At 33.7% G+C, this 17,797-nt stretch overlaps 2 protein-coding genes across 4 annotated transcripts in view; one reads left to right on the plus strand and one right to left on the minus strand.

The window, feature by feature from the left end:
- Positions 1-17,797, plus strand: part of LOC120419314 (roundabout homolog 2-like) — a 459,035-nt gene that overhangs the window by 266,878 nt on the left and 174,360 nt on the right. The window lies entirely within an intron of this gene.
- LOC120419315 (serine protease grass-like) lies at positions 9,786-10,947 on the minus strand. The gene is made up of 2 exons (XM_039581986.2): positions 10,287-10,947; positions 9,786-10,232 (listed from the first exon to the last, which is right to left on the minus strand). The coding sequence occupies exons 1-2, from the start codon at positions 10,885-10,887 to the stop codon at positions 9,832-9,834; spliced, it is 1,002 nt and encodes a 333-aa protein (XP_039437920.1). The 5' UTR covers positions 10,888-10,947; the 3' UTR covers positions 9,786-9,831.

Below are 17,797 nucleotides of genomic sequence, written 5' to 3' on the forward strand. Positions count from 1 at the left end.
GCGGTACGACCCCTTTCATTTTTGAGCATGCGAAAAAAGAGGTGTTTTTCAATAATTTGCAGCCTGAAACGGTGATGAGATAGAAATTTGGTGTCAAAGGGACTTTTATGTAAAACTAATTCCGAAATTCCGGAATTCCGAAAAAAACGTAGTTTTCATCGAGAAAAAAAACAATAAAAAATGTTTTAAAACCTCTAAAACTTTTTTAAGTGTTTTTTTTTCGATGAAAAATACGTTTTTTCAGAATTCTGAGTACGCCATCAAATCGAGCGTCTAATTTTACATAAAAGTCCCTTTGGGGCAACTGCTGTGTGAGTTGGTGGAGGATTATCCTTTTTTAAATCGCATAAATTGCCTTACATTTATAGAGAAAAAAAGTTTTTGGAATTACATATAGCTGAGCAATTTATATTCATTGAAAAAATCAAGAAGCACCTGAAATGGCTCCGGATTCCAAATAAATCAACATAGACATACAAATTACGCAATTCCTAATTCAATAAATATTCATTTTTATTTTTTTTTGTGTTAATTTAAATATTTTTTTATAATTTTACTTGAAAACTTAGCATACATTTAAACGAAGAACAAAAAAATATGATTTAGTTTGACCTTATGTAAAAAAATAACGGGAAACTCTTATTTTCATTTTTAATTACTTGGAAGGCAATATTTTTTGCAGATTTATTAACCTCAGCTCTTTTTTCAAAAAATAGTAGTTTATGCAACAAGTTGCAAAAAGAGGATTTTTTCAGCACGAGTCGTACATTTATCCAACGAGGTTCACCGAGTTGGATAAACACGACGAGTGCTGAAAAAATCAAGTTTTGCAACGAGTTCCATACAACATTTTTTGCAATTCCGAAAAACACCCATTGAGTGAAATTTTAAGTAAAATTTTCATGTATTTTGTCAATAAATCGTTTAAATCAAAATAATTTTGAAAAGTGTTACTTTTCGAAACAAGTGCTGAAAAGTTCAACTTTTCAGCACTTATTTCAGTGCTGAAAAGTAGAACTTTTCAGCATTTATTTTGAAAAGTATTGGTATTCGATTCTTTTATTTTTGGTACAGAAAAGTAGGCTATTTCGTCGTTCAAGAATGACAGGAAAAGTAAGTAGTTTCACGACGAAATTGCAAAAAAAATATTTTAGGTCAGTAAGGATTTCCCAGAATATGCCATGGGACCTTTTTAAAACATTACAAATTGCATTATAACGTTATTATTTTTTTAGATAACCTTAAAAATATGTATTTAATGTCCAATGTAAAAACCTGCCAGTAAAAAAAGTAATAAATACCTGTTGAAAAATACAAAAGTCATAATTGACAAGAAACCGTTCTCGAAAAGATAGATTTATAAACAGTAGAGCAAAAAAGAAATAAGATGCCTTGAAGCTAAACTTTAACCTGTTTGTTGTCTACTTCTAAATAATAACATTTGGGAAGAAATGATCTCATCGTTATTTTAGAATAAAGTTTTTAAAAAATCGATGCAAGGAGCGGCCGTGGCTGACTGGTTACGGTGTTCGCTTTCTAAGCGAATGGTCCTGGGTTCGATTCCCATCTGCTCCCAACGAGAAAGTATAGGAAATATTAATCTTGAAACACTGAACATGAACGAAAAATTAAAGTCGCCCGAGTCGGGGTTTGATCCCCCGTCCTTTGGATTGGTAAGCAAAAATGCTAACCACTAGGCCATCACGGTTTGGTGAGCGACGCCTGGAATTAGGAATACTGTTACTATCAAACTATATACGCGCTGGGTCCTTGTCCATTTGACAAGGGTTCGGAAGTTCTAAATAACGTTTGAACCCGATTGGTGCAAACGTTCTTCAGGGCGGGGCTTGTCGATAAAAGCTGAGGGACCTCGCGCTCGGCTAGCCAGCGTAGAAATGGGTCACCGAAGCTCGGCAGAGCTAACACCTTCCAAATGCCTATGCGAGTTATTTGTATGTATAGAATGAAGATCTAAAAATACATGGAAACAACTCAATTTGTAAGAAGCGACCGCGTGGTCCCGTTTGGTTAGTTGCACACACACACACACACACACACACACACACACACACACACACACACACACACACACACACACACACACACACACACAAGTTTTTGAAAAATCGATGCATTGAATTTTTATGATTTCTTGTAATCTTAGAAAATGGCATAGAATGAATTTTGGATAAATAAATGGAACTTAATATTTCTAATTTCTATAAATTTTGTTTTTATTGTGGGGTTATCATTGTTTTTGTTTTTAGTTCCCATATAGAATTCAGACAGTTGATTTGGTTTAAAAATAATTTGACAATGGAGCAATACTTCCCCAACACCAGAAATGGATCAATTATATATTTTGTAATTGGCTCAAGCTATTTGGGGGCTTTTCCTCTGACCAAAGAAGCTTTTGGTTCACCAGTTAAAAAAATGTGATATTGGTACTAGAAAATAAAAGGGTAAATAAGAAAGTGACCTTAAAAAACTTAAATTTTCTTGTTTTTTATTCGCTGTATTTTAGTAACCGTAAGTACTATCTTCAATGTCCCTTAAGCAATTTTATTGGAAATTTTCTCAGATTTACGAAAAAAAATCATGGACACTATTGAAAAACAAAAGGAAAACTTGGATTTTTTCAGTTCAAATCAAAATTTAAGTGGTTGCGCTATATCAAAAAATCTGTTCATTTTGCGAATTTGAATTTACATTAAAAACCGAAGTCAACAAACATTTTGAGTTGGTTTACCATGGTTTTTTATGGCTCAAAAGTTGCGGTTTTTTGTCCCCTAAAACAGATCAAAACATTTAAAAAATATGGATTTTCTGAATTTGATTTTTTTTTGTATAAAATGTTATGAAAACAAATTGTCAAGGAAATGTTTTTTTGAGCCAATTTATTTCTAAATTGTCCTCATCCACTTCGCCAAAGAATCCAAATGGATCAGCAAATTTCTTCAAAAGTTACAGATTTTTGTTAATTTACGTACCATTTTTGTATGGACAGCATTCAAAATTGTATGGAACCTTGTATGGGGAATACCAAATGAGCCAAATGGAAAATATTACAAAACATTAAAATTCACGAAATCGATTGATTTCGTAGAGAATTGCTCAATTTGTCTCAAAAACTAATTTATGAACAAAACGAATCGTAATTTCGGGTAATATTTTCAATAAATTTCTTCTATATTTCAGTATGTGGCAAAATAGTTTTATTAGTTATTGATAAATTTATCTCAAAAAAAGAATTGGAAGCGTTTCTTGGAATTTTCTTTGTCCATGCTCGAAAAAGTGTTAGTGAACAGATGATAAATCTTTGTTTGCTTAATAAATGGTTGATGAAACTTTAAAATTTTCAAAGCTTTTGTTTTAATTTGGAAAAAGGTAATTTGGTTAAAGTGGAGATATTTTTGATAAGAATAATAAAATTAAAATTTTAACGAAATTTTGAGTGAAATCAGCTGAAAATCTTTTAAAATACATTCTGCTGTGTTTATTATTATTTTTAACATGTTTAAACTATTTTAAATTTTTGTAAAATTCCGTTGTACACAGCAAATAAAGTAGCAATCCAGCTGCGTGTAAAAGGCCTGGGTGTAAAATAAATGTTGCATTACTTTATGAAATTCTGTGTAATATTACACTCTGAAATATGTAGCCCATCAGTATGGGAAACCTACTTGACCGAAATGTCAAGCTCATATATGCGTTTATCCTTACAGTTTTTCATCGGTCTGACGGCCGAGTGGGCTAAGGCGCCAGTCCTTACTGTTGGTGCTGGGTTTGAATCCCGTCGGTTGTAACTTTATTTTTGTGTTTGCAAAAATTGTACATGCAGTGTGTAATATTAAGTGTTTATTTTGACGAAGGTGATGTGCATGCTTTTGCATGCGATTTTACCATCGGATTTTTTGCTGTGTACAGCTCTGCAAACGTATTTTTTCAAGCTAAAAAAAAATTAGTCTATGCGTAGATATTTTTAAAATTATGATTGCAAAACATTAACGCTCGTGTATCATGTATTTTAAAACCCTTTTTTCGTTTGAAATATTATTACAAGCTCAATGGCTTGTGATTTCTATTTTTAATTTTTTGCCTTCAAGAAATATTTGCAACGGCACAAGTAGAATCAAACCAATTGCCAAAGTTAGTCGAAATTATACTCTTGGAAATAATGATATTTTAAAATATCTCTTATGCTTTAATTAATCGTACTGTGTTGCCAGATTATCGTATGTCTTTGGGGTATGAAATGCTTGTAAATATATTTTCTTATCAAAAAATAGATTCAACTATAAGGAAATTTTTAAAGTGTTGCTAAAAACGACAGGAAAAGGCCTGAATTTACAATTTTAAGATTATGTTTGTGTTCTGAATTGAGCTGAAGCAAATCTTTACGGTTTTACGTCGCTCGGATTAAAAATAAATAAATATTTTAGATACATTTTTTACGGAAAATTCAAAATATGCGTAAATATGATTGCGCTTTTCGTTCCCTAGATTTTGTTTTGGTTTTTTGAAATAAGTTTATTGATTTGAATAGTTTTAATATTATAGTTTTTTGTTTTATCAAAAAAATGTAACTCATTTCAAATTAGGCGATTTTGAAAATAACAATCCCTGTATTTTTTTTAAATATCAAACAGAAAATTTTGTAACAGCAATTCTTTACCTCTTTCGAACCGATATCTAAACTACTTTTCCACATCGCAAGCCGTGTTGCACCTTGTTCTTTGGACATGTTCCCTTGCTAAAGTGTACTGCACACTTCAAAGGAACCAAACCATCGGGGACCGTAGGCCCATGCAGTTGTGTTACGTGCACTTCTATGCGTTACCCATAATTGTCCATTTATTAGCTATTGTTTCGCGCAAAATGTCACTGCACCACCATTGCATTGAGCTTTTGTGCGTTATGAAGCGAGTGAGACCTATCGCGGCTAGGCAGGATTAACCCTTTAAGGTTTATGTGATTTTGAAAAATGTTAAATTACAAAAATAAAATTGAAAATTCGAATGAAAAGATATTTTTTTTTTCAAATTAAAACACGTTAAAAAAAACTGTTAAGTCTAAAGACCCTTTAAAGGGTTAAAGTGCATAGTTCCAGCGCAGAAATCGCGCCGGCTTCGCTCACCCCGGATCAAAGGGTACTTCTAAATTGGTCCTGAAGCGATTTTGTTTGTGCAAAACCGGCGCGCATGTCTTCGATTCTAATTAATTGCCCGCATTGAAAACGCACACAGTACTTATGCTGGAGAGCTCAAAGTGGGAGGGCATCATTTTTATGATAATGGGGTTGCCTCTTTATGTTTGCATGAAGGTGAATATGGGACCGCACTCGGGCCGTTATTTCTCAATTTGTCCATTCAAAGCCGGTGCCGAGCCCCCCTTTAAGAGCTAAAGATGTCATTGGTAGTTAAGGGTAAAGCTAAGGTGCATTTGCTTGGGGCGAGAAACGGCGATGCAGTCGATAGCTTGTTATGAAATCATTAAATCGATTAATTAAGGGGAGCTCTGAAAATTTCAAATTCATCTTAAATTTTGCAGCAAGTCGCATCAGCAAAAAAAACAAGAACCATTAACTTTAAGCACCAAAAGCTTAAGGTTAAAAAACAAACAAACGATTATGTCATGACACCAGTGCAACCACCCCCGCAGAACGCATCGTATCTCATTATTCGTGTGACACTCAAGAGAGAGAGTGTGTGTGCAAAAGCTGCGATACTTCGTCGTCGTCGTCTTGGTGGAAAAACGATTTGTTTTGAATAATATTAAATATTTACGAGACGCGACGGTCGGTGTGACGGCGACAAAGTTGAACCAAGACGATGACGGTGACACTTTTCAAGTGTGTTTTTGCAAGGTGTCAACGGGAGTGTTTTCCCCGCTCTGAAGGGTGTTTTGTTTTTGTTGGGTGATGTTTGGTGTGCTGGGAACAATGACGGGAAGTTTGTGGGTTCGGGAAGGTTAACAACTGTTTTGTTTTTATCAAAATTTAAGAGGTTAACTTTTTTTTTTAAACATGAAGACTTCTAAATAACTTTGTCCGATTTAATAGAACTTTTGTATTCTGTTTTTCTTTTTTTCTTTTTTTTTCTTTTCATTTGCTTAGGAGAATATTCTCAGCAACTTTAACCAATAAGAAATAAAAAGTCATGTTTCGATTTTTCTTCTTTGATTTGCAGCATTTTTATTTGCAGAAAAAAAATTACTTCCCAATAGTTTTAGGCTAACTCTATAAACACAAGTCATTGTCTCTTGTCTTTTTTTTTCGTTTGTTTATTTTTATTTTTATTGTTTTCATAAAAAATACAAGTTAAATCGCAACAAACTGTATTCAATCAAGCCTAGCGCAAAACCAAACGACTCCATTTTCCAGAAGAAGAATACTGATTTTTAGGTTTTTTAAGAGTCTGTGAAAATGTTGAGCAATTTTGGTAACGATTAAACCATTTAAACGTGAGAGAAAGCTGACATGTACACAGCAAAAAAAAATAATAATCCAGCTGCGTATAAAAGGCCTGGGTGTAAAATAAATTTTGCAATATTTTATGAAAATCTATGCAATATTACACCCTAAAATGTGTAGCCCATCAGTACGGGAAACCTACTTGACCGAAATTTCAAGCTCATATATGCGTTCATCCTATCTATTCTTCATCGGTCTGATGGCCGAGCGGGCTAAGGCGCCAGTCTTTACTGTTGGTGCTGGCTTTGAATCCCGTTGGTTACAACTTTTTTTTTGTGTTTACAAAAATTGTACATGCAGTGTGTGATATTAAGTGTCTTTTTTGACAAAGGTGACAAAGGTGACAAAGGTGATTTTACCATCGGATTTTTTGCTGTGTATGAGTTAGTTTCAATGCGTTAATGTTAACCAATTTTGTTCATGTATGGTACAGAGGCTTAAAAATAGTTCCTGGAGTAATTTTCAGCTCGGATTTTGAACAAAAGCTTCATATTCTAGGCCCCTTTCTCTGCATACTTTGGCTTAAACCATCAATAATGTTAGTCAAGAGTAGAATGTATAGGCAAAATTAACCAAATTTTCAATTTGATGGATCAATTTTCAAAACCCGGAAAATGTTTTTTTTTTGTTTTTAAAAAGTTTAACCCACTACTGCCCAAATTTTTTTTTTCGAAAATTTTTATTTTTCCCGTGTTCAGGAGGGCATCTTGAGCAACTTTGGTTCTACAAAAACTTTACTTCTCTTGTTTTATGTTTTTGTTGTTTAATTTTTAAGTATTTTAATCTGCATTTATCTTGCATAGTTTATGTTTGTTTTTGGTAGTATTTGGCCTATTGTACCACCTCCTATCATTACATTTTGCCTATCTAATTTTTTCATGTTTTTACAGTAACTTTTTAATTTTTTTTGCGTGTTTTTCACATTTTTTGCTATAAAATGGCACCATTACCATTAAAATTGAAAATAAAGGCATAGCGGCATAGTCTGGGTCATTAGAAAAATTACTGCATACTTCTTTTTACTTAAAATATAGGAAATGTTAATAAAAAACACTGCCAAAGTTGACCCCTAAAAAAAATGACATTTTTAAAAACATTGGCAAAGTCACATAAAACAAGTTTAACTTCCAACCCTGAAATTTTCTAAAATTTTAAGAGTTCTTTTTTCCAATGCTTTTTAAAGATCAAAAATCGGTTGGAAAATTGATTTTTGGCGATTTTTTAGATCGAAGCCCGTCTAAAGGCGGGGTTAGGTTGTAGAGGGTTAAGAGATTAGGATGCTTTATGTTTGTAATGTTGCAATTAGGCTGGTACAAATTTTATGTAAAGCTTTTGTCCTTCAGTTGAGGTCTAGAGAATGGGAAAAACTGAAAAAAACTAAATTTCATATTTCAAGTCATTTTTATACTTCATATCAATTATGCCACTTTAAAAAATTTGAAAAATATCAATGTTAAGTTTCGATTTGTGATCACAAAATTCTAAATTAATAAAAAGATTTAAAAAAATATTTGATTTAAAATGCATAAATAAGCATTAAACAAAGTATTTGGTCTGATTTACATTCGATTTTACAAGCTTTTTAAATCAAAACTTCTAATTTTAGAAATATTTGTTTTTCTTTTTGGATAAATACATGAAACAAAATTTGAAATAGCCTTACGATTTGGAATAAATTAAAAATAAGACAAAGAAAAAGATCCAAAGGTCCAAAATACATAAAAAATAGAGGTAGCCAAAAAATTAAGTTCTTCTTTTTTTACATCATTGTTTTTTTATTCGAAAATGTGAAACATATATTTTTTAAACAAACTTAATAATAAAATCATTTCTATTGTAGTTTTAATATTTTAGGTATCTAAATATTCCACGAAAAATATGATTGCAACACAATGATTTTAAGAACACTATATATAAGGCTAAGATTTTTTTAATATTTTTCTCTTACCATTTTAATAGTTTTCATTTTTGGAGTAAAATTCTTTAAAAATTTCATGATGGATTTTAATTTATAAATTAAAAAAATGTTGTCAAACATTTTTAAAATTAACAAAAGTATACTCAATTAAAAAAATGATTCATTAGAATACGAAAAAATTATATTCTTGAATAAATTGAAAAAATTATAAAGGACAACTAACACATGAGACATGTTTTTTTTAAAGTATGTGTGTGTTTTTGAAAATATTTAAAAAATATAAATCTTTAATATTTTTTCTTTAAGTATGTTGTTTAACACCCGAAAAAATGTGTTAATATTTTCGAAAAATAAAAATAAAATGATATGATAATGCCAGTACAATTTTTACTTAAAGGACTCAAACAAAAATTGTTTTATGCATTTTTTCACGATTGAACTTGCACCAAAAGTTTTAAATTTTTCATAAAACATTATTTTTGAACCTTATCTTGGTCACTATTAGGCTTTATACAAATTTAATATTTGGACTACAAATCGAAAAACGAGACGAGAAACCAATGGATAAAAAACCAAGAATGCTAAAATTTGATTAGGATTTTGTGATACTTTTTGGTAACAAATTTTGAAAAATATGCCGAGAAGTTATTTTTTTCTTATGTTTATGCTTTAACTTTTGCTGATATCTAGAGTGTTTTTTTTTAAAGAACCTATTATAAGCCCCGAAAAAAACTCTAGAAATCATATAGAATTAACGAATTAATATGTGATCGAAATTATATGTGAACCACACGCCCGGCAATCGTAAAAGAAGCCTAAAACTTGCAAATTGTTTTTTCTTTTAAAGATTTAGCTTGTTTCCAATTAAATTTTGGAAAATATTTTAAGATTATTATGTCCACTCGTTGTCGATATTGAAGGGGCCGTTGAGAGCGGGATTTATCAAATTATTAAACGTAAAAATCAAAGCAATCTATTTGAAGGGACTGAAAATTTTATTGACAGCCAGAGAGTCGACTGTACCTACTTGACACTTTTTCTATTGATGTTCCTAAATAAAACATAAGATTATTGCTCAAAAAATAATTTGAGGATATCATCAAGTTGTTTTAAAAACAAAATTTTGTTTTTTTTAAGGTGGAGAATGTTCTAAATATCCAAATGTTGATCAATATATTTTACCATTTTTTTAATTTCTTTCTGACAAAAAGCCATATAAAATCACTCGTAAATTGACCAAGAACCAAATTCTAAGCAAAAGTCAGCCTTGAATCAATGAAATACATAAAGAAAGGATTTGCAATTGTTTTTCGAGAAAGAAAATTATCAGTAAGGTGGTTTCATAAGGTATTAGACAAAATAGTTATTTTTATGACGAAATTTTAAATGGGAGAGGAGAAGCTTTAAATAAATAATCCTCATTTTATTCCCTAAGAGGTTGTTACGGTTCCATATTCGCCCGAATCCAGTCCATAAAGTACGCCACCTTCGTGTAGATCGTCGTCCCTGGCACACCGCACGACTGCATATCCCGCGAGGCAATCCCAAACTGCACAAACCTTGGCCCACTTCCTTCAATCCTCGTAACACCTCCCAGCGGCACCCCGATATCTCCCATACAAGTTCCACCGGAAGTGGTGCCCCCGGCGCAAAGATGACTCTCGTCCAACGCGGCTCCCGATATCCAACATTTGGAGTTGTCTTGCAAGGGTATCGTAGCTTTTTGAAGGACCGTGTTGGTGCTGTAATGCTCGTTCCAACCCCAACCACTGATGATGTACTTTTCGAGCTTGATGTTCTTGAGGGTTGTGGTTGTTGGTAGACAGATTGGTTGGATGTGATCTATGGGGAATTTTTAATAAATTAAGAGTGGATTTCGAGATTTAAGGGACTCACCTTCAAACGTAACGTCCGACTTCAACCGGAGTAGCGCCGTATCGTTGGTGTTCACACTAGCGTTATGATTCCAGTGCTCCACGATCGATTCAATGTCGTAATCCCGAACCGGTGGAGCACAGTCCTTGGCGTCCTTCAAGCTGCAATCCCGATCCCGTCCAACGGTATGCTCTCCAAGTCGCACCTGGTACGGCTTCCAATCGCTGCGAGCGCACTGAGCCGCCGTCAGCACGTAACGCTTGCTGATCAACGTTCCAATGCAACCTGGATGGACCATTTTATCGTACCGGATGATGGCCATCCAGGGGAACTCGCGCAAAGCAGCTTGCTGACCTGCCCGGATTCTGTTCACCGTGTATTTACCACAAGTTTTTGTTCCTGGCAGCAGGTCAGGATACTCACGACCCGCTTCCGGATCTCGGCCAAATTTGAGCACCGTGACGCCGTTACGATGGCGGATGTCGACCGGGGTGTAGTCACGCTCTGTTGGTTCGATGACCAGTTCGTGAGTTGAGCAGAAGAAACTGTCGCATGGCAGTAAAGTGCTGGTGATCGAGCTGATCAAGCTGATTAGAGCGAGTGGAGCGAGGTTTCTAATCATGGTTGTAGAATGAGAAGTGAACTGCCGGTCTGCTGATAGCAGAATACTTTGCTAAGAAGAGATGTGATGCCTTTTTATTGTAATTTGTTGCTTGGAATTTCCAGATTGTAAAGAGATAACACTTGCAAAGTTTACAAATTTCAGAATTCCCTCAACCCCAATATTTTCAAAACAATTTTGTTTGAATCGCAAAACAACGCAACCATTTACCCTCACCGATTTGCATACCATTCATCGTGCTAAAACAGAAACAAGTAACTAGAAGAAGAAAAAAATGCCATCGCCAATATCGCTCTGATTGATCTTCAATGAACTTGCAATATTACCGGGCACCGACGCATACGGACCTGCACTCGATGCCTGCCTGTCTGATGGCCAATGGCTCATGACAGCAGCAGCACCAATATGAGTCTGATGGTTAAGGGGTATACCGATTCAAACCAAGCATAAAACACACATTCGTTGGAGTAAACGCAGTCTCAGGGGATCAAGCTTGAATAACTAGGGATGTTCAAGGAATTGCATATTTTGTAATTTGAAATGAAGTTCTGATTTTTTCATGTTTAACATTTATCTTCAGAGGTATTACACGGAGAAAAAAGAGTTCCCAAAATCGTGAACAAGCGTTCATGAAAATGGGAACCACGAACAAAGTGTTCAAATGCCATGGTACGTTTTTCAAAATCGATCCATGGGATTTGAACACTTTGTTCGTGGTTCCCATTTTCATGAACGCTTGTTCACGATTTTGGGAACTCTTTTTTCTCCGTGTAACCCTTTTCAATTTGCTTATTTTTAATTAAAAAAAGACAAAGTATTTGTTATATTGTGAAAAGTACCATTTTTTTATTGTATTTAATTTATTTTTAAAAGATCAATCAAGGTTGGAGTTATGCAAATAAAATAAAGCAAATTGTGATTTTTTTTTATTTCAAGGCCTCCAACCAAATTATTATTTTAAAACAATTAAAGAACGGTAAAATCAGTTTTGTTAGTTTTGTCACTTACAAGTTTATAGTGCCATTTTTATTTTTGATGTTCAGATTTTCTATTATTTGGTTTTTCGGCAAAACAACCGTTATTGTGATTGTATCAAATTCACGTTTTAAATGAAATTTCCAATAATTTCTCGGAAAAAAATAAGTTGTATCGAAATAATGTTATTCTATTTCGAAATACTTATGTAGAAGATTTTAAAATGATTGAAATAAATTATAAACGCGTCATTTTCATTTAATTTTAAAAATAAAACATATTCTGAAATTTCAACAAAAGTCATCAAGCGTTTTAGCACGATCATCAAAAAAAGGCAAATAAAATATGTTTAAAAAATTTAAACTAATTAAAAACGATCAGCTATACGATTTTATGATATATTTGTTAATGAAGTTTTTGAAAAATTTAATTTAATTTTATTTAATTATTTAATTAAATATGCAAATAAGCAATTCTCTACGAAATCGGACTTTTTTAAGAATTTTAATTTTTGTAATATTTAATCCGACTGAAACTTTTTTGGTGCCTTCGGTATGTCCAAAGAAGCCATTTTGCATCATTAGTTTGTCCATATAATTTTCCATACAAATTTGGCAGCTGTCCATACAAAAACGTTGTATGAAAATTCAAAAATCTGTATCTTTTGAATAAATTTTTTGATCGATTTGGTGTCTTCGGCAAAGTTGTAGGTATGGATACGGACTACACTGAAAAAAATGATACACGGTAAAAAAAAATTTGGTGATTTTTTATTTAACTTTTTGTCACTGAAACTTGATTTGACCTGATGCATAGTTTATACTAACAGGTTATCGTAACCAATAAAACAACAAATTACAAATTTGCACAAAAAACATTATTTTTAATTATTTTTATTTTTTGATATGCTTGGAAGACGATGTTCAAAGATAAACGGCAACTGGTAGTATCAAGTGGTTAACACTCAAACGCTCGGGTAGTCATTTGACCTCTATTTTTTTTCTTAAAAATCTCATAACTTTTGGTAGAATTGACCAAATTGGATGCTTCCGGTTGCAAAAGATCCAGATTTGTCTATATTTTGAACTGACAGATGGGGGACAAATATGGTCCACTTTTACCGGAGATATTCCGGATTCCGTTGGGGTACCTCGGCCATCCTATTTAAGGTTTTGGTCAATAAAACAAAAACCATTTCATAGAACAATGCCGGAAATGATGTAAAACTTCAAGGCATCATTCTAATACATCATCCAGCAAAAATAATTGACATGGTTAAGTCCTACGGGGCACCGGAACCGGTTCCATTTGGGCACCAATCGACATCAGCTCAGTGAACCGTTTCCGGTTGGAACCTGTTTCGGTGCCCGAAGGTCTTGGCCATGCCATGTATCTATGCAGGATGATGTATTAGAATGATGCCTTGAAGTTTTGCATCATTTCCGGCATTTTTTTGTGCAATGGTTTTTGTTCTATTGACCAAAACCCCAAATAGGAGGGCCGAGGTACCCCAACGGAATCCGGAATATCTCCGGTAAAAGTGGACCATATTTGTCCCCCATCTGTCAGTTCAAAATATAGACAAATCTGGATCTTTTGCAACCGGAAGCATCCAATTTGGTCAATTCTACCAAAAGTTATGAGATTCTTAAGAAAAAAAAAATAGGGGTAAAATGACTACCTGAGCGTTTGAGTGTTAAACATCATCATCCCGGTATGGGAATCGAACTCACGACCTCTGGATTGGAAACCCAGCACGCCGCTCGTCGAAACCCATCCCCTACCGGTCAGTTTGCCCAGTGAGCAGATTTACTCTTTTAAGGGATCTGACTTTGCCGAGCCAGACAGGAATCGAACCCATCACCTTCCGCTTACAAGGCAAAACCCGTAACCTCACGGCCACGGTAGCTCGGCAAGCGTTTGAGGGTTAAGAAGCGAAAAGAGGACATCAAATGCCAACTTTTTAGAAATATCCAGGTTGTGCAAAAAATCTTCGACCGAGTTATGCATTTTTTAATCAATACTGATTTTTTCAAAAAATCGAAATATTGGTCGCACAAATTTTTCAACTTCATTTTTCGATGTAAAATCAAGTTCGCAATCAAAAAGTAGTTTAGTGATTTTTGATAAAGAGCACCGTTTTCCAGTTTAAGCCATTTTCAGGTGACTTATTTGAAAATAGTCGCAGTTTTTCATTTTTTTAAATTAGTGCACATGTTTGCCCACTTTAAAAAAAAAATTTTTTTAAAAGGCTGAGAAAATTCTCGATATTTTGCTTTTTTGAACTTTGTTGATACGACCCTCAGTTGCTGAGATATTGCCATGCAAAGGTTTAAAAACATGAAAATTGATGTTTTCCAAGTCTCAGCCAAAAAACCCACCATTTTCTAACGTCAATATCTCAGCAACTAATGGTCCGATTTACAATGTTCAAATATGAGACATTCGTGAAATTTTCATGTTCGGGGTTACTCGGATGTAATGCAATCATTAATATTGACAAGAAAGGACTTGGGGCGTAATCTAACCAAAAGTTCTTCCAGGATGCTTTCTTCGGACTGGCTGCGCTTGTGTTCGATTAGATTAGATTAGATTAGATTAGATTAGATTAGATTAGATTAGTTTAAAATTAATGAAAATTAATGAAAATGTTTTATTATTCAAAGTAGGGGAGTTTGGGGTAATATGGACAGTGGGGGTAATTTGGACACCCCTTAAAAAATCACGTTTTCTTCGGATATAAAGTGAAAACGGCAATTTAAGTGATAAGGCTAGTACTAGTAATGGCCTAGGAGTACGGACAAATCAAAAAAGTTGGAATAGGTTAAGTAGTTTTGGTATAGTATGTGAAAGTTTCCAAAGGCCGGTTGGCACTGCCTTAAGTTCTAATATTTGAGGGTTGGGAAATAAAGTTTTGCAGAGGCCATGACTTCCGGGAGTTCCTGGATGACCTCGTACATTCTAACAGATCGCAGAGAGTCCATCGTGGCTCACTGAAGCTACCTGAAGCTATATCGATGGTGAATACACCGGTACTAGAGGGTGACGATTCTCGAGATTTTCAATTTCCCGGGAATCGAGAGTTGAATTTGGCCATTTCCCGGGAATTCCCGGGACCCGGGAGTTTTTTCTGACTATGCCAATAATGCCAAAAATGTAAAATGAAAAGTAATAAGTGTTATTTTCAAAGAATTCAGTTACAATTATTTCATACTAATTCTATGAAACGTTAATTTAAATAGCCTCATGAGACCTTGTGATTTTTTTTCTGAATCTGCAAATACAAAATCGTTATTTGAGCTTTTTAAGACTTAAAATTGTAGTTTAAAATATTTACGAATCTTAATTCGCACTTAGTGATTTAACAAAAAGTTTCACAAACTTGTTAATAGATGTGTGTTAAAAAAATAAAATTAGTATAGCTTATATATATAATTTTTCAGTATCGGAAATTTAGCAATATGATAAACAACGACTTAAAACAACAAATTAAACTGTATTTTTTTAATTTTTAAGGTCAACTGTAAATATTTATTGAAGATATATTTAGTTATCAGGAAAACCCAAGTTTTCAAAAAAAAAAAACTAGGTTATGAGGATTGCTATGCTCTAGAGAAGATAAAGAAATTGAATTTAACTTGAAAAGCTTTCACTCTTAGAAATTAAAACATTTGATTTAATTTCTGGGGTGATACTGCTTAATATTTTTTAAGGAAATTTTGGGGTCCAATTTTTTTTTGCTTCTTTCAATAATAGTTATTGGATTTTTTGACAAGCTAAAATTTACACTTTCTGAATAAGAAGATAAGAGAAGCATTGGTTTATTCGAACTTGAACACCGAACATTGAACATTCAATGTTCTAAACCAGGCCTGCCCAACCTTTTTGGCTCAATTTTCACATTTTTTATCGTCAAAGTTACAATTGTTTATTTTTGCATGGTTTATTTGATGGAATCGGTTCCCAGATGACCAGTGAACATAACTTTTCCAAAAGTTAGAAAAAATATTTATACAAGTCGTTTTTATCTACATTTTACGTCAAAAATCAATCCGGGCCCGCGGGCCTGACCTATTTTCACTTAAAACTTACATAAAAACGACTTGCAAAAATATTTTTTCAAACTTTTGGAAAAGTTATGTTAACTGGTCATATGGGAACCGATTTCATCAAATAATCCATGAAAAAATAAACAATTGTAATTTTTACGATCAGAAATGTGAAAATTGAGCCAAAAAGGTTGGGCAGGCCTGTTCTAAATAATTATGAATTTTTCAAATATTTTTCTGATTAGTTTATATAATTTTGCTTCTATATTTATAAGTTTAAAATTTCCCGGGAGTCTCGACCGAATTTCCCGGGAATCGAGAGGTCCAAAAATGGTGGATTTCCCGGGAAATTTTTCCCGGGAATTCCCGCTCGTCACCCTCTAACCGGTTTAAACACCCGTTGAACAGATAGATATTCTATTCGTGACTTCCGGATGTTCTTAGTTGTCCAGAACATCCCAATATGATGCAGAGTATACCGAAGCTACTGATGGTAAAAACCCTGATTGTGGTCCCCGTTGAACAGGAAGATATGACCATAATGGTTAAGACTTCCGACAGTTTAAAATCGGACCGCGTTATTTTGAATTTTTCGCGTAAATTGAGTTCGCGTTATTTTGAATTCTTCGCGTAAAAAAAACCGCGTAAAAAAAATTTCGCGCAAAAGGAGGTCGCGTAAAAAGAGGTTTGACTGTATAATACAATCTGTATCTTGAGAACGGATTTTCTGATCGCTTTGGTGTCTTTGGCAAAGAATTGCTTAGAACTTTTCAGGAAAAGAAACACTTAACAAATATACCCATTTGAATACCTCATCATTGAATCGCGCAAAATAACAATTTTAGAAAAAAATGACACAAGTTGCTTAAAATACAATTTGGCAGTGTTGCCAATTTTTATGAAATGTAAATGTTTGAAAAACATTGTTTGTTTACTCTTTTTCTAGATGAAGAATCTAATTTGCAATCGAAAAGCACGTTACCTAAATTTGATTTCGTGCTCCGTTTTCATGTTAGAGCCACCTTGTTTTGTTTTTTTAAGATAGTGTGAATTTTTAACTGTTGAAATCATCCCAATCTCAGAAAATATAGTCTTTAAAGAGACCAGCAAATTTCCTATAAATGTTTGCCCATACTTTTCTATCGCTCAAATGCTGCGGTTTCATGTCCACAAAAACATATTAAAAAAAATCAGAAATAAAAAAAAATGCATCCTGGGAAAATTAATTTCACGGAATAAATCGGCAAAATATTGATTCCGATTTCCGAATATTTATGTACAATTTTTGTATGATCAGCCGCCATAATTGTATGGGAGAACCAAAGAAAAAAAATGGCTTCTTTGTATAAATAAAATCCATTTCCAGTTTTGGTGAAGAATAGTTCCTATATTAAAATATAATTTTTTGATAGTTTTATTTTCAATTAAAACCATTTTTTTCATATTAGCAATAGTGACACCTCTACCATAGATGCACAAGCTCGATCATTCCAATAATAAAAATAATGGTAATGCACCAGTACAAAACATATGCTGAAACCTTAGTCCCAGACAAAACGTGGAAGGAAGGGGGGGGGGTCCTCCCCCCCCAAAGTGCAGTGCAGGGAATTTATGCATTTCTAAACGCTCAATTATCGATACTTATCCTTTTTCTGGATCTTGCCTGGCTGCTGCTGCCTTAGTGCTCTCGACAGTGCACTTTTGCTCAAAAAGTGCATACACAAAGCAAGCAAAGCTGCCTCCTTTCGACATTCGAGAGCGAAGGTGGATGCATTTATCGTTTTATGCAAAGCAAGTTTAATGATTTCCTTTTCGTTTTTTTTTTTGCGTTGTGTTTTCTGCCAAGTGCCGCAAGGGGACACTGCAGGGTTTGAAAGCTCGGGGAG

The sequence above is a fragment of the Culex pipiens genome, chromosome 2, assembly GCF_016801865.2.
Source record: "Culex pipiens pallens isolate TS chromosome 2, TS_CPP_V2, whole genome shotgun sequence".
In the NCBI taxonomy this organism is placed as follows: Eukaryota; Metazoa; Arthropoda; class Insecta; order Diptera; family Culicidae; genus Culex; species Culex pipiens.